Source organism: Notolabrus celidotus, chromosome 5 (genome assembly GCF_009762535.1).
Source record: "Notolabrus celidotus isolate fNotCel1 chromosome 5, fNotCel1.pri, whole genome shotgun sequence".
Classification (NCBI taxonomy): Eukaryota; Metazoa; Chordata; class Actinopteri; order Labriformes; family Labridae; genus Notolabrus; species Notolabrus celidotus.
In genome coordinates, this window is record NC_048276.1 from 8,882,605 (window position 1) to 8,903,377 (window position 20,773).

At 40.1% G+C, this 20,773-nt stretch overlaps 2 protein-coding genes across 2 annotated transcripts; both read left to right on the plus strand.

The window, feature by feature from the left end:
* Nucleotides 1-198: 198 nt before the first annotated feature.
* On the plus strand, nucleotides 199-13,299 carry scaf4a (SR-related CTD-associated factor 4a). Its single transcript, XM_034683870.1, has 19 exons — nucleotides 199-406; nucleotides 1,949-2,032; nucleotides 2,152-2,196; nucleotides 2,298-2,459; nucleotides 3,552-3,684; nucleotides 3,927-4,063; nucleotides 4,167-4,343; nucleotides 4,621-4,706; nucleotides 4,792-4,876; nucleotides 6,140-6,313; nucleotides 6,489-6,556; nucleotides 6,682-6,872; nucleotides 7,077-7,177; nucleotides 7,939-8,052; nucleotides 8,139-8,295; nucleotides 8,446-8,573; nucleotides 8,694-8,847; nucleotides 8,985-9,140; nucleotides 9,265-13,299. Exons 1-19 carry the CDS (start codon nucleotides 377-379, stop codon nucleotides 10,476-10,478), a joined length of 3,396 nt encoding a protein of 1,131 aa, XP_034539761.1. The 5' UTR covers nucleotides 199-376; the 3' UTR covers nucleotides 10,479-13,299.
* A 1,847-nt stretch (nucleotides 13,300-15,146) lies between these two features.
* sod1 (superoxide dismutase 1, soluble) lies at nucleotides 15,147-20,432 on the plus strand. The gene is made up of 5 exons (XM_034684148.1): nucleotides 15,147-15,280; nucleotides 17,828-17,924; nucleotides 18,068-18,137; nucleotides 19,769-19,886; nucleotides 20,035-20,432. Exons 1-5 carry the CDS (start codon nucleotides 15,209-15,211, stop codon nucleotides 20,140-20,142), a joined length of 465 nt encoding a protein of 154 aa, XP_034540039.1. The 5' UTR covers nucleotides 15,147-15,208; the 3' UTR covers nucleotides 20,143-20,432.
* The last annotated feature ends 341 nt before the right edge of the window (nucleotides 20,433-20,773 follow it).

The following is a 20,773-nucleotide window of genomic DNA, read 5'->3' on the forward strand; positions in this document are numbered from 1 at the left end:
TGGTCCTTTCAGGAGTCATGCAGTAGCAATAAGCTGCATCTGATCTGTATGTTAGTTAGATGACAGACAGTTGGGGACCATAGACTGTATGCTGGGGACACCTGATGTTGAAACAATAAAACAGGAAGCTCTATGATACATTCTTGTCCCCATGTTTTCATTACTTACAACACAGCGCCATCTAGTGGACAACACCTAGAACGACCCCAATGAATCCCATCATGCTTTGCCCGCCGACCCGAGGGCTAGCGATGCTAGGCTAACTGTCGCTAGCTACCGGGAGGAGCGGACATGTTGAACCGACCCTTCCCTGAATAAACATCTCTGTTAGCGGGGAATCAGGAGCGTAGGGGGCCGCCTGCAGCTTCGGGCAATCATGGACGCCGTAAACGCCTTTAATCAAGAGGTAAGCTGCCGTCGGGGCTCCAGGAGACCATGAAGACACCGAGTCTCGGGGTGCTGCTGGTCAGGGTGCTGTGATGCATTGAAGCTAGCCGAGCAGGACCGACTAATGGGCCTAGCTAGCTGGACTGGTCCACCTCATAGACCTTACCTGGTTTTCTGCAACACCCGTTAATGTTGCATCTAAAACAGAAGATGATGTTTTGTGCTAAATAGCAGGTTAACACTGAGACAGCTGGTTCATAGTAGTTAGGATAGTGCTGCATAAAGTTCATACACTCATGATGGTGTTAGCTAAGGAGCATGGCTACTATCAGTTGTGTTCTAATGCTAATTGAACTACAGAGCGTGTAAATACAGTATATTATGACTATTATTACCTCATATAAGTGTGTGATTTAAATATTCCTGTTAGTCTAAATTATATATTGATTGTGTTTTTTTCAGGAGATGTCAGAATGAGTTACAGTAGGCTTAGACACACCTGTATTTATATCTTTGGTTACACCTAATATGTACATTTTTTAATATTTGGAAAGTATTTTGCAATTCCTGCAATGCACATAAACACAAGAGGTGATTGAGACACATGGCATTGTTTGTTTTTGGAGAACATGGAGGTGACTAGAGGTTTATAAATTCAAACCACTGTAAATTAGGATGCACATATAGAATAGAATACAATATCTTTATTGTCATTGCCACAAGTACAACGAAATTAAGTGCAATCTTGTTTCAGTGCAAATAGATAATATTAAAAATAAATGCTAAGAAAAGACAGAAATCCACAAGACAGAAAAACCCACACATGCATCTACATTGGACATCCATTGCACAACTCCCATAGGCAAGATATAGATATCACAGTAATGAATTTAAGTTTGACAGTGTGTGTGACAGATAATTGCAGATAGTCACATTATAAACATAATGCATTTACACCACTGATCTCTGTTTGAGCCTCTCAGACTTGACTTAATTTGTTAAGCGTAAAAGAAAATCAATATCTTGGCCCACCACAGTCCTTTAGATTCTTCCTCTGCATCAGACACTCATAAATTGCAGATGACTTATTTCTACCCCCTTTGCACCACACAGTTTAAGTCATGCTGCAGCATCCAAACTTCAAAACAAGTAAACTGTTAGGTTTGAATGTATGAATTAGATGTGAGATTAAGCGCTCTGCATGTTTAAGATTAAAATCAATAGAAAAGGAAGACCTGTGGCATTGATTGCCCTTTGCAACACAATTAAAGGTCCTTGATCATCTCTCAGATCTTAGTCTCACATTTTAACACATCACCTGTTAGGTGGCTGCAGCAAATTAACTGTCAGTGTCTAGTTTTAGAAAATCATTAGACAATTATACGCCTTCAAAAATGGGTATATCTAAACTCAACTTTTCTGGATGTCAGATTATTTTCTGCAGTGATATTTGGCTGTTGATCACATTCATAAAGATGAAACTCTTCAAGGACTGCCCTCTTCTTTTATACTATCTTTGTCTCTTGTATTGTCAGTAACTTAATATCCTCTTTGTCTCCAGTTATTCTCATTGATTGACTCCAAGCCCCCAATCTCACGGGCTAAGATGATCTCCATCACCAAATCGGCCATCAAAGCTATGAAAGTAAGAACGACTTTGACAGATCTGTATTTGCAGTTGTGTGATTCCTTCTGTACTGTTATCAGATATTTTTAGTCATGCATTTGAATTATTACATGCTTGCTTGCCTCTCTCTTTCTCAGCTCTACAAACATGTGGTCCAGATAGTGGAGAAATTCATCAAAAAGGTGAGACGAGCTTGTCTGAACCCCGTTATCATGCATGTTTTCTCCTCACCAAACATGGAAAACTTGAATCTGTGTCCCTCTCTGTTCTCTGTTCTCTGCAGTGTAAGCCTGAGTACAAGGTAGCAGGCTTGTATGTGGTGGACTCCATTGTGAGGCAGTCCAGGCATCAGTTTGGATCTGACAAGGACGTGTTTGGCCCGAGGTTCACAAAGAACATTACAGGAACATTCGAGAATCTCTGCCTTTGCCCAATAGAGGACAGGGTAAGAACTGAGTTCAAGAATTTTTACTGTGATGATTGATGATGGTATATAATATATGTGAATGTAAAGGGTTGTAGAATATGGGGTGCCATTTGTTAAGTTGTGCATAATGAAACAGCAACATTTCAACATCAAAACGTCATTAAAACAGAGTGTGAATTATTCAGTCACTTTTTGAATCACTATAAGAGCAATATCATTTTCATATTCATTTATGTTGTGACAAATATAAATAAAAATAACAGTTAAATACAAATGCTAAATATAAATATAAATGTTTAATATAAATGTTCAGAATAAATTATTAAATGTAATATATAAAAGTTAAATCTAAATGTTAAATTTGAGATATAAATGGTAACTATAAATGTTAAATCCAATTTTTACATATAGATATAAATGTTAAATTTTAAATCTTAATCTAAGTGTTAAATTCAAATGTTCAATATAAATTTAACTGTTAAATCTAACTAATCAATATAAATCAAAATGTCAAATATAAATCTAAGTGTTAAATTCAAATTTTAAATATAAATTTAACTGTTAAATCTAAACATTCAATATAAATATAAATTTTAAATATAAATTTAAATGTAAAATTAAAATGTTCAATAAAAATGTAACTGTTAAATTTAAATGCTCACCATAAATCTTAATGTTAAAATTTAAATATAAATGTTAACGTTAAATTCAAATGTTCAATATAAATATACATTTTCAATAAAAAATTTCCTTTATAAATCTAAATGTTAAATGCTGCAGCAAGTATTTAGCTAATATGCAAATTCACACAATGGAAATTCCAAATTAAAATCTGCATAAAGCAACACATATCCCAACCATCTTAAATATATTTCTCATCACAAAAATAAATAAAAAAAACCCAGAAATATTGCTCTAAATGGGATTGAAAAAAAGTGACAGTAAAATTCAAACTACGTTTTAAAGACATTTTGCAGCTAAATGTTGAAAAATGTTGCTGCTATACTCAGTGCCCACAACGTTACAAACAGTACCCAGTAAAACAGATTAAAGGTTTTCCTGTTTCTCCGTCTCTGCACCTGTTTACGGTCTTTCTTATTTCCTTTGCAGAGTAAGATTGTGCGAGTGTTGAACCTGTGGCAGAAGAATGGAGTGTTTAAGATTGAGGTGATTCAACCTCTTCTGGACATGGCTGCTGGCTCTAGCAGTGCTGCTGCACTCTACGCAGGGGCAGATGATCCAGGTAAGTTCTGTTTTTAACACATGTGGCAGTGACATGATATCATTTTTAAATACATTTATACAAACTCTAAAGATTGAATTGATTCATTTTGTTTCTAACAACTGATTTTTGTATCGGTATTGGAAAATGTGAAACTGTTGTATTTTATAACATACAATGAGTTGTTAAAGGTTTACTGAAGTGGTATTAGGTGATAGTGTTCGCTGCTTACAAGCATGTTCACGCCGCTTCTCCATCCTTAGGTTCCACCCCACCTCTAGCCAAAGAGCCAGTTACCATGGTAACAGCAAACTCCACCACTACACCTGCCACTCAGCTTCCAAACTCTGATGCCTTTGCTGCCGTGGCGCAGCTTTTTCAGTCCTCACAGGGTCAACAGGTAACCATGTACACTCTTTTCCTATCACGGTCATTGGTGTTGTATTAGTATAGCATGCACATCTCGTGGACTCTGGCTAATGTTTATTCTTTAACTCTTTTAGCTTCAACAGATAATCCAAAACTTTCAGCAGCAGCCGGTGAAGCCTGACCTCCACACTCAGCCTCCTCTACACGCCATTCAAACACAGCCCCAGAGTGTCGCCAGTAGCCTGGGCATGATGGCCGGGCATCCTCCCCTGCCGAGCCAACCCGTCCAGCATAAGACAACCTTTGATAAGGTGGCTGTGTGTTTTTTATTTGCATATATCATTTGCCCCAACATTGTATTGGTGCCCAGTGTGTGATTTCATGTTGCATTAAGGTGTTGCAGGAGCACGAGAGCAGGAGCTTCAGACATGCACTTCCACAGAGCTGTGGAAAGTGATTGCATCCCACCATCATGCCTCTGTGACACTCATGGCAACATATTGCAGGGGCACCTTGAACTGTCAATATGAAAAGGGCTGTTAAATGTCAAATCTACTTTTACAAGCGCCACTTGACTCTCCCTCATAGAAACTGCTGGATCGCTTTGACTACGACGACGAGCCAGAAGTCGGAGACGACACAAAGACGGATGAAATTTCATCACAGCCCTCCTTGTAAGCCTTTGATTTATTTCATAGATTACATCAGCTTTGCAATGACATTAGCTGCGAAGCTAATGGTGTGTTTTTATCGTTGTAGCATGCAGCAGGCTCCAGCCGTTCTGTCACACATGGAGCACTTCAAACCGCAGATGATGAACATGTCGCAAGACCTCTCACAGCAGGTAAACAAAAACAAACATTTCAAGTGTTTGCTGCCTAAATATTTGATTGTGGATTAATTTAATGTGAAGTTTGGTTTTCAATCACAGATATTAAACCTTTGCATAATAATTTACATCATGTGTAAATTCTTAATCTGCTTCTTTTGTATGAAAAACAACTCCCTTCAAAAAAAATACTACATATAGAAAATATAAATTATTGGAAAAGGACTAATCATTTTCACCAGAATAATTTTTAAAGTTATGTTTTATTGGGCATTTTTGCCTTTAATGGACAGGACGGGATAGCCTCTGTACATGGGGGTGCACGCTAGGGCTGTCAAAATTGCTCCAAAATGACAATCGAATATTCCCTCTAAAAAAAACCCCATAGGTTCGAACCATTCAAATATCTATATTTGTGCATTATGTCAATAACAGGTGGACAAACTAATACAAGGAGATTTCAGATTTAACATTGCTAAAACATACCTACACATTACAAAACAAGTAAATGACCTAATGGTCTATACCGTAATACTTTTAAGACTGTAGACATCTCGCTCGCTCGCCCCCCTCCCCTCTCTGTGCGCAATGCGCTGAGTGAGTGCTGAACAAGACTTGTGCGAGCAATTAAAGGTCCCGACTCTTGTCCCTAATATAGGCAGGCTTCATTCAGTGATTGAAGCAAATATTAACATTAACTGAAGTTAAAGTTAAAAACGAAAAAGTAGTCCACTTACATTCTTGGCGCTTGTATAAAAAAAAAAGAGGAAAAACTGCATTTTATCCCAGTGTCACTGATTGTCTGGCCCTTTTAGTCCATTGTCAATGCAGGGTCTTAGGCCGGACAGGTTATTTGCCAAAAACACAAGACAGTCCACATGTGAAGAGGCCCGATCTCTTTTTATTCACTATATTCCCAGCGGAGAACAAGACGCGTTCAGAGCGCACTGAGGATCCGGGGATGGAAAGATTTCTCTCTGCCGTCTGCTTCACGCTGTGCATGTGTGACTCCTGTGACCTGTCCCTGACCCGTCATGCAGTGCGCCCACTCGCAAAGCAACCGCTGATGTGTTTTTTTTCCACAGTCGAATATTAATTTTCACAATCAAATATCCGTTTTTTAAAAATATTTGAATATATATTCAAATTTAGAATATTCGTTGACAGCCCTAGTGCACGCTTAGACCGCTAGGCCAACGGCACCCCCACCAGAATAATTTTAATGTTACGTGAAGAGAGCTGTCCATGCTTTGTATTCATGACGGTTGTCTTTTTCAGGTTCCTCTCCCTCCAAACGGCCAGCTCCAGGCCTACGGTTTACCACCGCAAGGCTTCCCCAGTATGATGCCTCCGATGGGGCATGCTTTACCAGGGCATCCCCTCCCTGGTTCATCTGGGCCTCCAGGTTTCCCAGGAATATTCCCTCCTCACAACGCAGCTCAGCAACAACAGGTACCCTTGAAACCAAAAGAGTCAGTATAAAGTCAATGATGAGGATCAGTCATGTTGAATTATAATCTTATCCAAGAAATGTAGAAACCAGATTAAGTATGTTCTATTGTTTTACTACTTTTATTTATTAAAGATTGCATGAAATCATGAAAATGTTATTCCCACACTGTGTCAGGATTTGTCAATGGACATCGATCGTTCATCTTTGAGAGATGGAAGACGACGGTCACACTCAGGCTCCAGGTAAGCTTCTGAACCAATCTCAAAGGCTCTGTCTGAAAACTATTTCAATTAGTTGTCTGTAGATAAGCTAATAAATGCCTATTTATATTGCACACATCATGATCTGTTTTTTTTTCCTGTCCTAGGTCTCCAAAGAGGAGGCGGTCGCGGTCCAACTCCCGCACGCGGCGATCCAGGCACAGGAGATCCCGCTCACGCTCCAGAGACCGGCGTCACCACTCCCCACAGTCCCGATCACAGGACCACAGGGAGAGGGAGAAAGAGAGAGAGCGACGGCAGAAAGGCCTCCCACCACCCAAGGCCGACACACTTAGCAGTGAGTCATAATCTATTTATGGTCTCATTCATTTAACCCGAGGGACTTCAGTCAATAACGATCCATATGACGTGTTCATTCTTTAAAATCATTATCTTTTATCCCTCTTTAATAAAGCCCCTTTGATTTCTGGTATTGCTGATGTTGCAATCTCTGTGCATCTCTTAGTTCTTCTTCATGTAACCTTGAGTTCCTTCCTTAAAGTTTGCAGTACAACGCTCTGGGTTGGCCAGTTGGACAAGAGGACACAACAACAAGATGTTGCCTGTTTACTGGAGGAGTTTGGGCCGATAGAGTCTATCAATGTAAGTAGGCCTATGGGTGTCATTTATATTGATCCGTGTGTGTGTGTGTGTGTGTGTGTGTGTGTGTCTGAGAAAAAATACTCTTACACTTTCTGATTGTTTTGTGTTTTAGTTGCATTCCAGGACATTTTTCAAGATGTAATTAGTATTTTCATGCAGGTTATAACACAAACAGCTCACAGTCTCTGACTTGTTGTAGATATTTGGAGCAAATTTTTTGAAAAGGAAAAAATGATTACAAGCCGGTGGATATTTAGCCCTTTTCACATTGCCAGTTCAAGGTGCAATATTTACATCCCAGTAAATATCACCTTCAATATAAACGTCTCAGAGGCGTAATGCTGGGGCCAAGTCATCCCACTGCTCTGCCCGCATGGGAGGTAGTGACAGGGGCGTTACAGGGGCAAGATGGGATCACAGTGAGCTAAAGGAGCAGGCAGTAGTGAACAGCACTGTGTGTGTGTGTCTATGTTGGGAGTGTGTTAATGCAATGCTCCTGCTGAGTGTTTACCTCTCATGCATCAGCATCATCATAACACAATGTGAAGTCACACACTGGGAAACCAGTATTAGGCTGTTGTGGCATCACTATGAAAGTACAAAGGCATGATGACGGCAGAGCTTTGTTATGGCGCTGCTGCAGCCTCATAATGTGAAAAGAGCTTTTGATAAAAATTGCAAAAGGATCTTGGTATTGCCATAAGACTCAGTCCATTTACTTGACTCCCCCTTATATTTGTCCTCTTCTTCCTTCCTTTTAGATGATCCCTCCGCGTGGCTGCGCTTACATCGTCATGATACACCGGCAGGATGCTTTCAGGGCTCTGCAGAAGCTGAGCAGAGGATCTCACAAAGTAAACCAGAAAACCATCAAGGTGAGCGGGCAACACAGACTGCAATAACAGAGGAGTCATTAAATGTGGAAGTAATCTAATCAGAAGTTCTGTTTCATTCTCAACAGATTGCTTGGGCTCTGAACAAAGGAATTAAGGCTGAGTTCAAACAGTACTGGGACGTGGAGCTGGGCGTCACGTACATACCGTGGTCGAAGGTCAGAGAGGCTCAGGTGGAGGAGCTGAGAGAAGGAGGGATATTGGATGTAGACACCGTGTCACCAGGTAAAGACTCTTCCATCCTGATATAAAGATGTTCTGTTATTCACTGAACTCATAAAGTGCAGAAAATGCTTCATACAGTTTTCATTATAAATCCTAAAAGTGCTTTAACCAGCCTGCTTTTTAACTAAATCTGATTTGTGACTTGTTCAGAGTGGGCCACAGTGAGGAAGACTCTGGACCTTCCAGAAGAGCCTACCCACAACGGCAGGTCGGAGCCACAGCAGCCCGAAGAGACTCACATGTTACCTATGGCTGCATCAGTCGCTCCTCCTGCACAGGTAAACAACAGCTGCAAGATGTTTCTATCATAACAAACTTATAGGATAAAAGATGCATTGATCTCACTGTGTCTTTAAAGTTTTCTCATCTTGAATAAATTCCTGTGAATTAATTTTCAGGTCCCTCAAATGCAGCAGCCCATGATTGGCGTGGGTCCTCTCCAGCCTCCTGTCTTTCCAGGCGCCATGGGTATGCCTCTGCCTTCCTTCCCTCCAGGCGTCCCTCCACCGCCATTCATCAGACCTGGCTTCAACCCCATGCAGATACACCCAGGTAGCACCTCTTTCAGCTTCCATCAAAGCATTTCTCACCAGAGTTCATTCAGTTTCTTCAGCACACAAGCACAAAACAGCAAAGAGCTTCATGTTCCAGTTAGGCTACATCTAACAACTTCTTTCCTCCTCTCTCAGGTTTTCCTCCTCCGGGCTCCATGCCTCTAGGTCTACTTCCTTCTTCCAAAGGTGGGGCTGAAGACTCGCCTCTGGACCAAGCAGGTTTGGGCAGCAGGAAAAATGACGAGGGGCTAGAGGGTCCCCACATGTACAACAACCAGATGGGACCTATGGGTCAGTCACATTTGCAGTATTCTCATCCTCTCCTTCTTAAAGTGACTTTTCATTCAGTCCATCCATTTCACCTCTCTTCCCTCAGGCGTTTAAGATTAAATCTGAGTTTTGTTTTCCTCATCAGGTAACCAGATCGGTGGACCTCTTGGTTCTTTACCTGGTGGTCCTCCAGGAAACATCCAACCGTCCACAGGTGGTCTGCTCGGTGCACGACCTGGCATAATCCCACTGCAGCGTCCTCCAGTTCTCCCACCTCCACACATGCAACGTTTTCCTCTACCTCATGGACCAAGACCCCCTCATCCCAGCATGCCACCTATGCCCCCACAGGTGCTGCCCAGAGGGCCACACCCTCAAATTATGCACCATGAGCTCCCCGTACCCAAAGGAGGCTTTGGGATGCTCCCTCCTCACAACATCAGAGCTCCTTTCCCTCCACAAGGGCATGGTCCTCCTCCTCCTCAAACCCTTCCTCTTCCTTTTATCAGACCCGGTGCTCCTCGCAGTCTGGAAGGGCCTGAGGAAATGGAAGGCAGACCATTCAGAGGGGAAAGACCTGGATTTAGAGATCGAGAGCCAGAGAGGGAAAGAGACTGGGACCGAGAAAGGGATAGAGAGAGGGATCGAGGTTTTGGTGGTGGAAGGCGTCCATTTGGTGACGGAGGTAGAGGAGGGGGCGGCGATAGAATGGAAGGAAGGGACAGGCTTGGAGGATGGCAGGATGACGGAGGAGATCACCAGAGAGGAGGATGGGACCGGGACCGAGACAGAGATCGGGACAGGGACCGCGATAGGGATCGTGATCGCGACAGAGACAGAGACAGGAGGGACTGGAAGGAGAGGAGAAGCAGCCCTGACAGAGACAGGGAACGAGGGAGGGGTGATGATGGGGAGAAGGGGCGAGGGAGGGGGGAGGGAGGAGAAAGAGGAAGGGGAGATGATGGGGAGAGAGGGCGAGGGAGGGGAGAGGGAGGGAGTCGAGATAGAGGGAGGGGGGCTGAAGGAAAGGAAAAAGAAAAAGAAAAAGAAGGGGACAAACCAAGGCGGTCTGAACGGCGAGAAAGGACCACACGGTGGGACAGGGACGATAGATTGGCTGAACTGGAAACCATGGACAGATTTCGGACGTCCAACAGCACAGAGCAACCTCGTTTGACTCCCGCTGTTACTGTGGAAAAAGAACCAAGCGGGGACGCTCCTGAAGAGAAGGCATTGCCAGAACTTATAGCTCCTTCATCTACGGAGGTAACTACTGCTGCAGAAGAGCCAAAGCCCTCTGAGCCCTTATCTTCAGCTCAAAGTGAGCTTACAGAAACAACACCGGGAGCTGAGTCATAGACAGCAGCTTCAGTCAGAGACTTAAACCACTGAAATATTAAAGAAAAAACATGTTTGTCACTGGAAAACAGCCAGCCATGTGAAGTTTTCCAGACAGTTACCACATTTTTTCTTCAAATCATGTTTTACCCACATGTTCTCAAACACGTATAGATGCTTGGTTCTGTTAAGATTAATGCTGCGTCCACACTACACCCCTGAGCAGAACGTGTCAGCTGCAGAACCTCTTGGTTTTCATGTCAACCTGCATGTTCCCATGTCAGAGCGGACACACTGTCCATGTTAGCAGTGCAACTCCGGCTTGCCTCGAGCACTTTTGCAGTGCCAAAAATCAATGTGAGGCCTTCCTTTTTGCACAGCCAGCTTCTACATTGACCTATCGGCAACAGCATCTCCCCCTGTATGATATGCCATGGACATGAAAGTTGAATACATTGGCTTTTAATCTCAACTCAAAAACGGCCTCCATCTGTTTCAGATGAGTGTCTAGACTACGTATTAATGAAATGAATACAGACACAAGATCGAACTTTGAGTTATTAAGGCCGTTATCAAAGGAGAAAGAGAGCCGGCACCCTGACACGCAGCCTGTGTGGTCACCGCGCCGGTACGAGACGCAGCAGTTCAGAGAGGCAGCCGTCACGCGCTGCTCAGTCGCCCGGTGTGTCCCCCAAGCATAATAGGCTTACAACCATCAAATTTGAAACACATGACCACTTAATGGTCTGTAATCAAAAAATTGGCTGTCAACTCAAGTTTTTCTTCCCCTCCTGTGAGTTTTAAGATCTAATGGAGTTCTTGCATGTTCCATAGCTCTGTCCATCTGAGATTAATCCGAGCTCAGCTTTTAAGTTTTTACTTTGTTGGTGTGAAGTTTTAGAGAACAAGTGATTTCTTGTTTGACTCCTCACCTCATCAGACACTCCTTGACAACTTCAAAAAGCTTCTTTTCTTTTAAATATAATTTGTCAAAATATCATGTTGAACACTGAACACTTCTCAACAAGTAATCAATAATAGAGGCATGTCTATTTTTCTTCATTGTTGGCATCTCATTGTTTCCCATCGACTCTACATTACACTTTCACAGCCAGTCAGGCAACATTACAAGGACAAGGAAGGGCCTGAGATCAGAGAACAAGATATTAGTATCAGTTGTGGCGTCTGTTTATAGTCCCAAGTACTGCATACCAGTTTCACTTAAAAAGGATCAGGTAGCGTGTATTAAAAGAGTTCATGTGGAGAGCCAGAGACCTTGGCTCATCCTCCAAAATGCAAATTTAGAACCCCTCATTTATCATCTGAGACTATTTGAAAAACTTAGTTTCACTAACAACAAAATCTCACTCTAACACATACTTGATGCAGTAACTGACTTATCATTGGCATGCACAAAAGATCCACACTCAACACGTATTTATCAAACTTCTAACAATGGAACTGATTAGAAACTAACCTGACTCTCACAAGGCCTCTGAATATATCTGGGTAGTCATATTTTAGGAGAACAGGAATGACCAAATGACTTATGAAATATATACACCCCAGTCATTCAATTATTATGTAGTGAATCAAAGGTGCTTCACAGTCTTTGATAATACTGCACTCATTTAAATGTCACATGATAGAAAATATTGTAAGTTATTTTTTTCCATAGTAATTCTGATTAGTTGCAAAAATGAAATTCCCAGGAAGCCCAACACTTGTAAACAAACAGTTGCTTTTTTTTTCTCACTGATGGTCCGACATGCATTTTAGAAAAGACATTTTAATGAAACATGCAAGAAAATTTACTTTACCAGAAATCGTCCATGTGCGTTATTGTAAATCCTTACAGTAATCATGAGGGAAAGAAATTTGATGATGAAAATGAGCTCAGGAGTGTGATTGATTTAGACAGCAGTATTAATATGCAAAATTAAAAACATGGGTATACTGTTTGCAAAGGTATTGATTTGTATTTAGCTGTGAAAATACTGTTAAACAAAAGAAAACTTGTTTTAAATCTCTTCATTATTTTGTGGTAAATGTCTCAGTCACACTTTGGCCTGATTGTGTATATATTTTGTTTTTCTGTTAACAGTTCAGCTGAACCTTTTTTTTTTTTATAGATCCATCCAACACAGGACTATTTATGAGTACTGTACACCACAAAACATAAAAAAGTGCATAAAATCAGGTGTGAGTGTTGGGTTTTGAAGATGTGTATAAACACAAAGAGGCTCAGTGAGCTTTGTGTTTATGGGGTTTGTTCCTTATGACGTGTGTTTCGAAGGAAGAGGGAGATCTTTCAGAATACACCAAAAAGCTTTTCATTTGTGTCATTAAGTACATCATTCAAACAGGGATATGAATTAGTAACATGGAAACATGAAACATGACTTAAGTTAAATTTTTTTCATCTTTTATAAACAGATTTTGGACAAGTCTGTTTCACTGAAGACATACTGTATCTGATGTTCTACACGTCCAACTATTTTCTGAGAAGCTTAAACGCTGAGGCAGCGGGGCAAACCTCTAGAACGGAAATGAAGAGTGTTGCTTGGTAAAAAATACTGCTGTAAATATGCTTTCATCACTGCGATTTGAAAAGGTGTAGAGGTTATTGTTGTTTGTGATCTGTCATTTGTTTATCCAGGAGAAACAAATTGATCTGGAAGGAAACACAGAGGCCCTTTGCTTTAACATTTTTTAACTCCTTGTGGTTTGGAAGGTGACACGTTTCTATGGTTTGTTAAAAATACAAAAGACATGGACATAATATCTTCAATATCCCAGCCATAGGAAATTGATTTTAATAAACTATTTTTGTACCAAATCATTCTCCTTGTCTAATCTGCATTTTTGTGTTTAAAGCTGAACTCTGGTGTTGAAATATAAATCACATTTGAAGTAATCCCATGTTTTAAGGAAACTGTTTTAATTCTATTTTATTTTAAAGCCAATGTTTAGGTTGTTTCTTTACCATCCATGGTTAAGACTAAAATGTAAAAAATGTTTTATATGTGAAGTCCACTTAGGTCTCAACAACAAGAATTGACTGCAGACTTTGGATCCGAACGTTTTTTATTTCCCAGCATACTTCTCTTCATATGAAGAAATTGGACCTAATATCAATAACCCTCATGGGCAACATGTACTATGGGGTGCTGAGAGGAATTTTAGGCCCCATTAATAAATATTAAATTGAGGGGCGCTGGTGGTCTAAGCACCCCACACACAGAGGCTATAGTCCTCGTCACAGAAATCGCTGGTTTGACTCCCGGCTGTGACCATTTGCTGCATGTCTTCCTCCACTCTTTACTCCCCACGTTTCCTGTCTCTGCAGCTAGAATAGAGTGAGAGAATAGAATAGAATAGAATGTACTCTATTAATCCCTGAAGGGTGAAATGTAGGTGTCTGGCAGAGAAAATGATAAAGATCACATAAAACAAGTAATCCATGTGTCTGTCAGCTCATCTCCCATTGGCTAGAGAGTTATGAAGCCTAATGTCTGCAGGGATGAATGATTTTCTGTATCTCTCAGTCCTGCAGCGTAGAGAGATGAGCCGTCCACCGCCGCTGTTTCTCTGGTCCACAAAGAAGCTGTGAAGTGGATGATCTGTGTAATTTAGAATGGCCTCTAGCTTCTTCTGTGTCTCTCCACCACAGCCTCCAGTGTGTCCAACCTGGTTCCAATCACAGTGCCAGCTTCTTTTCACTAGTTTGTTCAGTCGCCTTGCATCCTTGTGTTGCCACCACAGACTGATGAAAGCTGTCCTATCAATAAAGGCAAAAATGCCCCCAAAAAGATATAAGATAGATGTTAAATTGAGCAACTGTTCAAAACCTTTTATGCCCCCTCTCAGGCCATAGCATGGTCCTCATTTTTCTCCCCCAAATGATGCCCCTGCTGTGGATTGTGCAGAGATACCCACTGAAATAACAGTATTTATGTATTTTTAATGCCATTTTATTTACACCACCTGACAGTAAACTAATATGAGGATAATATTGGCTGTATTTGATGGTACTGTCATGCATAAAAGGTGGTAGCAAGATGTTTTATAATAGCAAGCAATAGCAATAGCAATTTTATTTATAAAGCACATTTCATTCCACATAAGTTCAATGTGCTTTAGATGGAGAATTAAAAAGGTAAAAACATTTTTCCAAATAGAATAAAATAAAAACTGAAAAACAATAGATACACCCAAAATACATCAGACACAGCAATCACACAAACAGCTGCACATGCATCCAGTCACAACTGTCATTATATCATTCATACGCTTGAGAAATTAAATATGTTTTGAGTCTTTTTATTTTTAAAGTGGAGACAGTTGTAATGGACCTGAGGTCAGCAGGCAGTTAGTTCCAAAATAATAATTGTGTATGTTATATTTCTTTATTATTTTATGAATTGATCATCATTATAAAATAAATATAAATATATTTCTGGATAAACTCTTGATAAAAGCTTGGGGCTTTATGGATTAATTCCACTGGCTTTATAAAGGTTTTTTCTAAACGACATATAAGTCAAGTGATAAGCATGTTCAGCAGCTTCCTGGTCTTTTCGCCTACGTAACCGTCACTGACCAATGAGAATGCGTTCTGTTGGTTGTGATGCGCTCTGATTGGCTGCCTCTAACATAAGCCCCGCCCCTCCACGCTTATACATATTGGCTGTCTCTCGCTCTGCACAAGGGGTAAGGAAACTTGTACGTCCTTTGAAACCGCTGCAAAAATGGTGTTGAAAGCTGTCTGCGTGTTGAAAGGAGCTGGGGAAACAGCCGGAACCGTCTACTTTCAGCAGGAGGTGAGATTTAAGTGTTGTTTATGAGAGGAAGAGATATCTAGAGAGTAAGGTTAATGAAAGTAGCTTAAAAATCCTGCAGGGAGTGTTGGCGTTTCAATGCTAAGCTGGCTAAGTTGTCCATTCAGAAGCATGCTAGTAAAGTTGGTTGACAGGTTTTGGGAGAAACATGGCTTACCGGCTACATATTTAATCTGGAGGACAATGCATCGAGCTCCATTAGGTGTAGCATTGGTTTTCACTTTATTTTTAACGTGACTTCAGCGTGCAGATTCATTTGATGTAATTTGTCTGAAGCCTGCATGTTACAAAACACGTCAACCTCAGTGTTGGATAAGTGCGCACATACTCATTATCTGCTGATTGTCACTTTTTAATTAAATACAGTGCTCGTGCAAATAGGTTGTAAAAATGGGTCAATAACACTGTTAAAAATAGTATCCTGTCATTAGACTCGTAACCTTTGAACGTTGAAGGCCTGTGATTTGTCAATGATTAGCAGCGCGCGCGTCCTGGAAACGCCTGTTGCACTGGTGGATGGTTTTCATACACAGTCGCGTTCACATGTGTTTGGTGGTGAGGTTAGTTTAGCCTCATGGAGTCAGGGTACACTTCTGCTTTGACTGGAAATAGTAGCAGTGAGATACAAAGTGTAAAAAATAAGTAAAAGCAACTAAGGTTTTTGCTGAGTCATTGCCTATCCGGTTTTGTTATCTTAACCTCGAGTAAGAGGGCTGCGCAAACAATGCGTAATGGATGGATGGACTCAGTCACATTTGACTATTTATTTAAAAAGTCAACTTTTCTGCAGTTACTCTTTGCCTTTTCTTTAATACATTTATAAATCTATTACAGAAGTCACATTTTATCTCCCTTTAGAAATAAAAACATGTGACTTCTATATTTTAAGATGTTCCTCCCTTGCTTTGCATCATTGAATTAATACTATCACCAGGCTACATGGATGGGTCCCATGCCTCAATACATCCATTAACCCTCCTATTATCCCTGGGGTCAATTGGACCCCATTCAATGTCTCTAAATTAATGACTAACATCATTTTTTTTGGCTTCATATTTCATGACTTTTCCTAATTTAATGGGGACAACAGGGAACATGTAAAATTAAAATGTTGATGTTTTCCAATTTCCTGTAAAAAAAAAAAAAAAAATACACATCGGTGTTGCTTGGGGTCAATTTCAATCATCAATCATCAATCAATCTTTATTTGTATAGCGCCAAATCACAACAAACGTTATCTCAAGACCCTTTTACAAACATAGGAGGTCTAGACCACTCTGTCAAATTATGAACAGAGTCCCAACTTCAAGACAGGGTGAGACCATAGGGTGAGACTCAGTCTGACCCCACCTTAATCCACCATGAGCACTGCACATCGCAGTATTTAGCTAGTTACAGTGGCGAGGAAAAACTTCCTTTTAACAGGCAGAAACCTCAGGCAGAACCAGACTCATGTTAGACAGCCATCATGCCTCGACCGGATTTGACCCCAGGCTGTTGTAGCTGTATAAAACATAAGAAATATCAACATTTTACACACATTTGTTTTGGTTGTTCTGAATGATATTGAGGTCACTATAACCAAGGATACTTCCCCATGTGACTGCAGGAGCTTGCATCAAACCTTTATATTGAGATATAATATTTCCAGCCACCATGTCTCTAAAGATGTTCAGTGATGTGTCCTGTGTCATCATACATTTTGATAACATAGAAACAAGGCAGGGCTGACGAGAGCATGACAAACTTGCAGCAGTTTGATGTTCTGCTTTACAAATAAAGTCCTTCTAAGTGCTTTAAATTGTGTCTATGCTTGACATATATTTTATTTAAAGGGCTATGTAGGTAGTCAACAAAGAAACATAAAGCACTTGACATATAAACCTGGGTAACAATCAGTTTCTGGAGGTTTAAATTGCTGGGGTAAAATTGACTGCAATGATAAAACATGTTAGTAAATTTGAGGGTAACAGGAGGGTTAAAATGCATAAAGTATTAATGTTAAAGTGTTATCATGGACAGTACAGATAGTCACAATAAGATACACAGCAGCCTCCTGCACTTCATATCAGGGGCCCCAGACTTTGTTCAAAGGCTGCATGGTCTCCTTATCTAACTCACAAATACGAGCATGCACGTTGTTCTGCTTATTACCTTGTTGACTAGACAACCACATAAACACCGTCTGGGGAAAATGCACTGCTTGTGTCAATTGCAGCCACCAAATCCTTGAATGGATAGATGAAGGCGTATTGAGATTAAGGAGATTATGCCTTTTTGTAAAATGTTTAATCCCACTGGAGTGGATTTTTTTTCACTACTTCTTTTTAAAACAATGTCTCATGGCTACAAGTTGAACAACCATTCTTTTATGTTTTCTTTTATCACACATGACTGGCTTGGTCATATGAATGAGATGGAAATAACCCCTTTTGCACGCTTAAGCTCTGAATCCCTCCAGCCATCTGCCTTTGACAGCTCTTCTCTGTGTGTGTTCTCCTGATTAATAGTGTTATCTTGATCTTTTAGAGTGATTCAGACCCTGTGAAGCTGACAGGAGAAATCGCAGGCCTTGAGCCTGGTGAGCATGGTTTCCATGTCCATGCATTTGGAGACAACACCAATGGTGAGCACCTGACAAACTTCATAATCAATCTTTTCTCATTTTGCAAATAAAGTTGATCTACCTGTATTTCATGGGTTTCTTACTTAAGCATAGACTGAATATGGAGTTTAATCATTCTTTTTTTCTCTCTGTCTGTTTTGCAGGATGCATCAGTGCAGGCCCGCACTACAACCCTCACAACAAGACTCATGCTGGTCCCACTGATGCAGACAGGTGAGTGAAATCACACTGAAGTATTCTTCCTTCAGACTGCAATCTTCAGCAAATCATTGTGCTTGGTAGTAACCATAATAACAGATGAAGCAAATGATGAGCATTTATCAGAGCCATAGACACATTGACTCTGTAATTCACTTAAAGATCCCTTGTCATTTAAAATCTGGAACATAATAGTTTAAGGGGGGTTTATAAAGCTGGGAGAGAAAACATATTTTCTACTTATGGACAATTTTAGCGGAAGAGGAAGTAGTATTGATTTCTTACTAATGGTGCCATAACAACTATATGTGGTTGTTGCTTTTTATGGAGAAACAGAAGTAGCCCCATATCACACCTGGATAGAGGAATTGCAAGCGAGAATGAAGGTGTCAGTGAGCAGCAAAGGTCTCCACCCAGAGCAATACAAATAATAACCTCTGCTGAAACACTGTAGTTTCTTTACTGTTATTTGGTTGTAGGAGTTGACTTAATGCATCTGCACAAGGAAGTCAAATTAAAGCATTTTACAAAATCTCACATCTAACAAATACCCCAAGAATATTCAACACACACTCTATGGATTTATATAGTATGTCTTAGGTCATCAAAGATAATCAGTTGAAATAAACTTATTACCAAAATAGCAGTTTTGACATGTCATTGGAGGAAAAGCCCAGGTGACATTTGTTTTAGGAGCCATAATGTAGTTTATTAAGCAATGTGAGAGATTGCAAATGTATCCTCATCTGAATGCTTCTATCTGCATGTTTCATTTTACATGAAGTATATATTTATTTGACCCAAAGGTGTTTGGAAAACTTTTGCTGAGTAACTGGTGCATGCATATTTTTCTAAAGAGTTTCATCTATTGGACGTGGGGAACAAATGTGTTTTATGGGTAATCTGCACGAGAGCCTAGAAGCCTTTGCATAGCTTTCCCACTTATTAATGGTATGTTTATATATTATGCATTCATGCAATTTAAGTTGGTGTGAAACCCCCAATAATAGCAGCAGTTTGTTATGGCAATACGTTGTTTACTCATTCAAACAGGTAAATGAGATGTTTTGTTTTTAATGACAAATTATGTCGCCTCTTAAAATGTAACATTCAGAATCAGAAATACTTTATTTATCCTTGGGGGAAATTCAGTCATTACAGTAGTCTAGTACACAGTATTTAAAACAGTCAAAATATTAATAGAAAGATGAATAAAATAAAGATAAATAAAATAATAAGTAAGTATTTACAGAAGCACAGAATAGTTAGAATTAGCTATGTACAAAAGTGCTGGGAATGAAGGTGATGGTATTGTGGAACAGGATGGAAGAGTTGCCCCAAACACGGGATGATTTTGGGATAGTAAATGCAATCAGGTTGAAATCATTAAGCCGATATTTCTTTCACCGAACAATATTAAAGGCTTCCTCTACAAAAAAATACTTAGTGTGATTTTAGTATCAGATGTCCTCTTGTCTAGCACTTCTTCAGTTAAAGCTGTAAGTTAAGAGTATTAATTCGAGTGCATTTTTTCATCCTTGTCTTCTGTCACAATGTGTGATTACATGAATCCGATTTTTGAAAGTATGTTATTAGTCGTCTGTGGTACAATTGTTTAAATGTATAATGTTTTAACATGTAAACAGGCACGTTGGAGACCTGGGCAATGTGACAGCTGGAGCAAATAAAACTGCCAAGATAGACATCACGGACAAGATGCTTACCCTCAATGGCCCCTACTCTATCATTGGCAGAACCATGGTGGTAAGGAAAAGCACTGTCATTCTTCAATTCAATACCACTTAGCACATTATCTAAGACTGGAACTCTGAGATGTGTACTGAGTAGATTTTAGCAGCATTTCTATTACTGTGAAAATCGTTTTGACTGTAATATCTCTCCTGTGTTTTAGATCCATGAGAAGAAAGATGACCTGGGAAAAGGAGGCGATGAAGAGAGTCTAAAGACTGGCAACGCAGGTGGACGTCTGGCCTGTGGCGTCATTGGCATTACCCAGTAAACAATGCACCAGATTGTAGAGCACTGGAAACCACTTTTTCCTTCTAGCACTTACAAGACCAACATAGCTACTTGACATGACAGTTTGTCATTTTTTGATACTCTGGCTTTTTATCATTGAGTCCAGAGAGTAGATAAGCCATGCTTTACCCTTTCTGTTCTACATGACTATTGTTTGTATGGGTTTATATTTCTGCTGAGTAGTTTTTGTTCCAAAGAATTGTTAATGCAAGTAGTGAACGGATGTGTACAATTTACAGAGCTAATCAATAAATTGTCAATTCATCTGAATCATGTGTGATCATTGTATCATTGAACATGTAGATACATTAAACAAAACTGAGGTTAATGGCATAAATAATTCTATACAACTATAGTTAGGCTTTAGTGCCTGGCTATTCTAGAATGGTTTATGGACTACTAAAATTGTAAAATCACTGTCGGTAGTTTCACATGTGGGTTTTACTTTGTTTTGCATGTAAGTACTGTAGTTTGCATTTATTGAAGACACTCATTCCATGCTAGATTTAATAATCTGATAAATATCCACTTTGCCTCTGTTTATGGTATTAATCTGGTTACTTGCTGTACCTGCATTAAAAAAAATCACAGATCTTTTGGGATTTAATAAT

What these genes read in the sequence shown, in the direction of transcription:
- scaf4a (XM_034683870.1), top strand. Translation starts at nt 377, where the DNA reads ATGGACGCCGTAAACGCCTTTAATCAAGAG. An exon ending in TAAACGCCTTTAATCAAGAG is followed by an intron (nt 407 to 1,948) that starts GTAAGCTGCCGT and finishes CTTTGTCTCCAG; the next exon opens with TTATTCTCATTGATTGACTC. An exon ending in ACGCAGCTCAGCAACAACAG is followed by an intron (nt 6,314 to 6,488) that starts GTACCCTTGAAA and finishes ACACTGTGTCAG; the next exon opens with GATTTGTCAATGGACATCGA.
- sod1 (XM_034684148.1), top strand. Translation starts at nt 15,209, where the DNA reads ATGGTGTTGAAAGCTGTCTGCGTGTTGAAAGGAGCTGGGGAAACAGCC. An exon ending in ATTTGGAGACAACACCAATG is followed by an intron (nt 17,925 to 18,067) that starts GTGAGCACCTGA and finishes TCTGTTTTGCAG; the next exon opens with GATGCATCAGTGCAGGCCCG. An exon ending in TCATTGGCAGAACCATGGTG is followed by an intron (nt 19,887 to 20,034) that starts GTAAGGAAAAGC and finishes CCTGTGTTTTAG; the next exon opens with ATCCATGAGAAGAAAGATGA.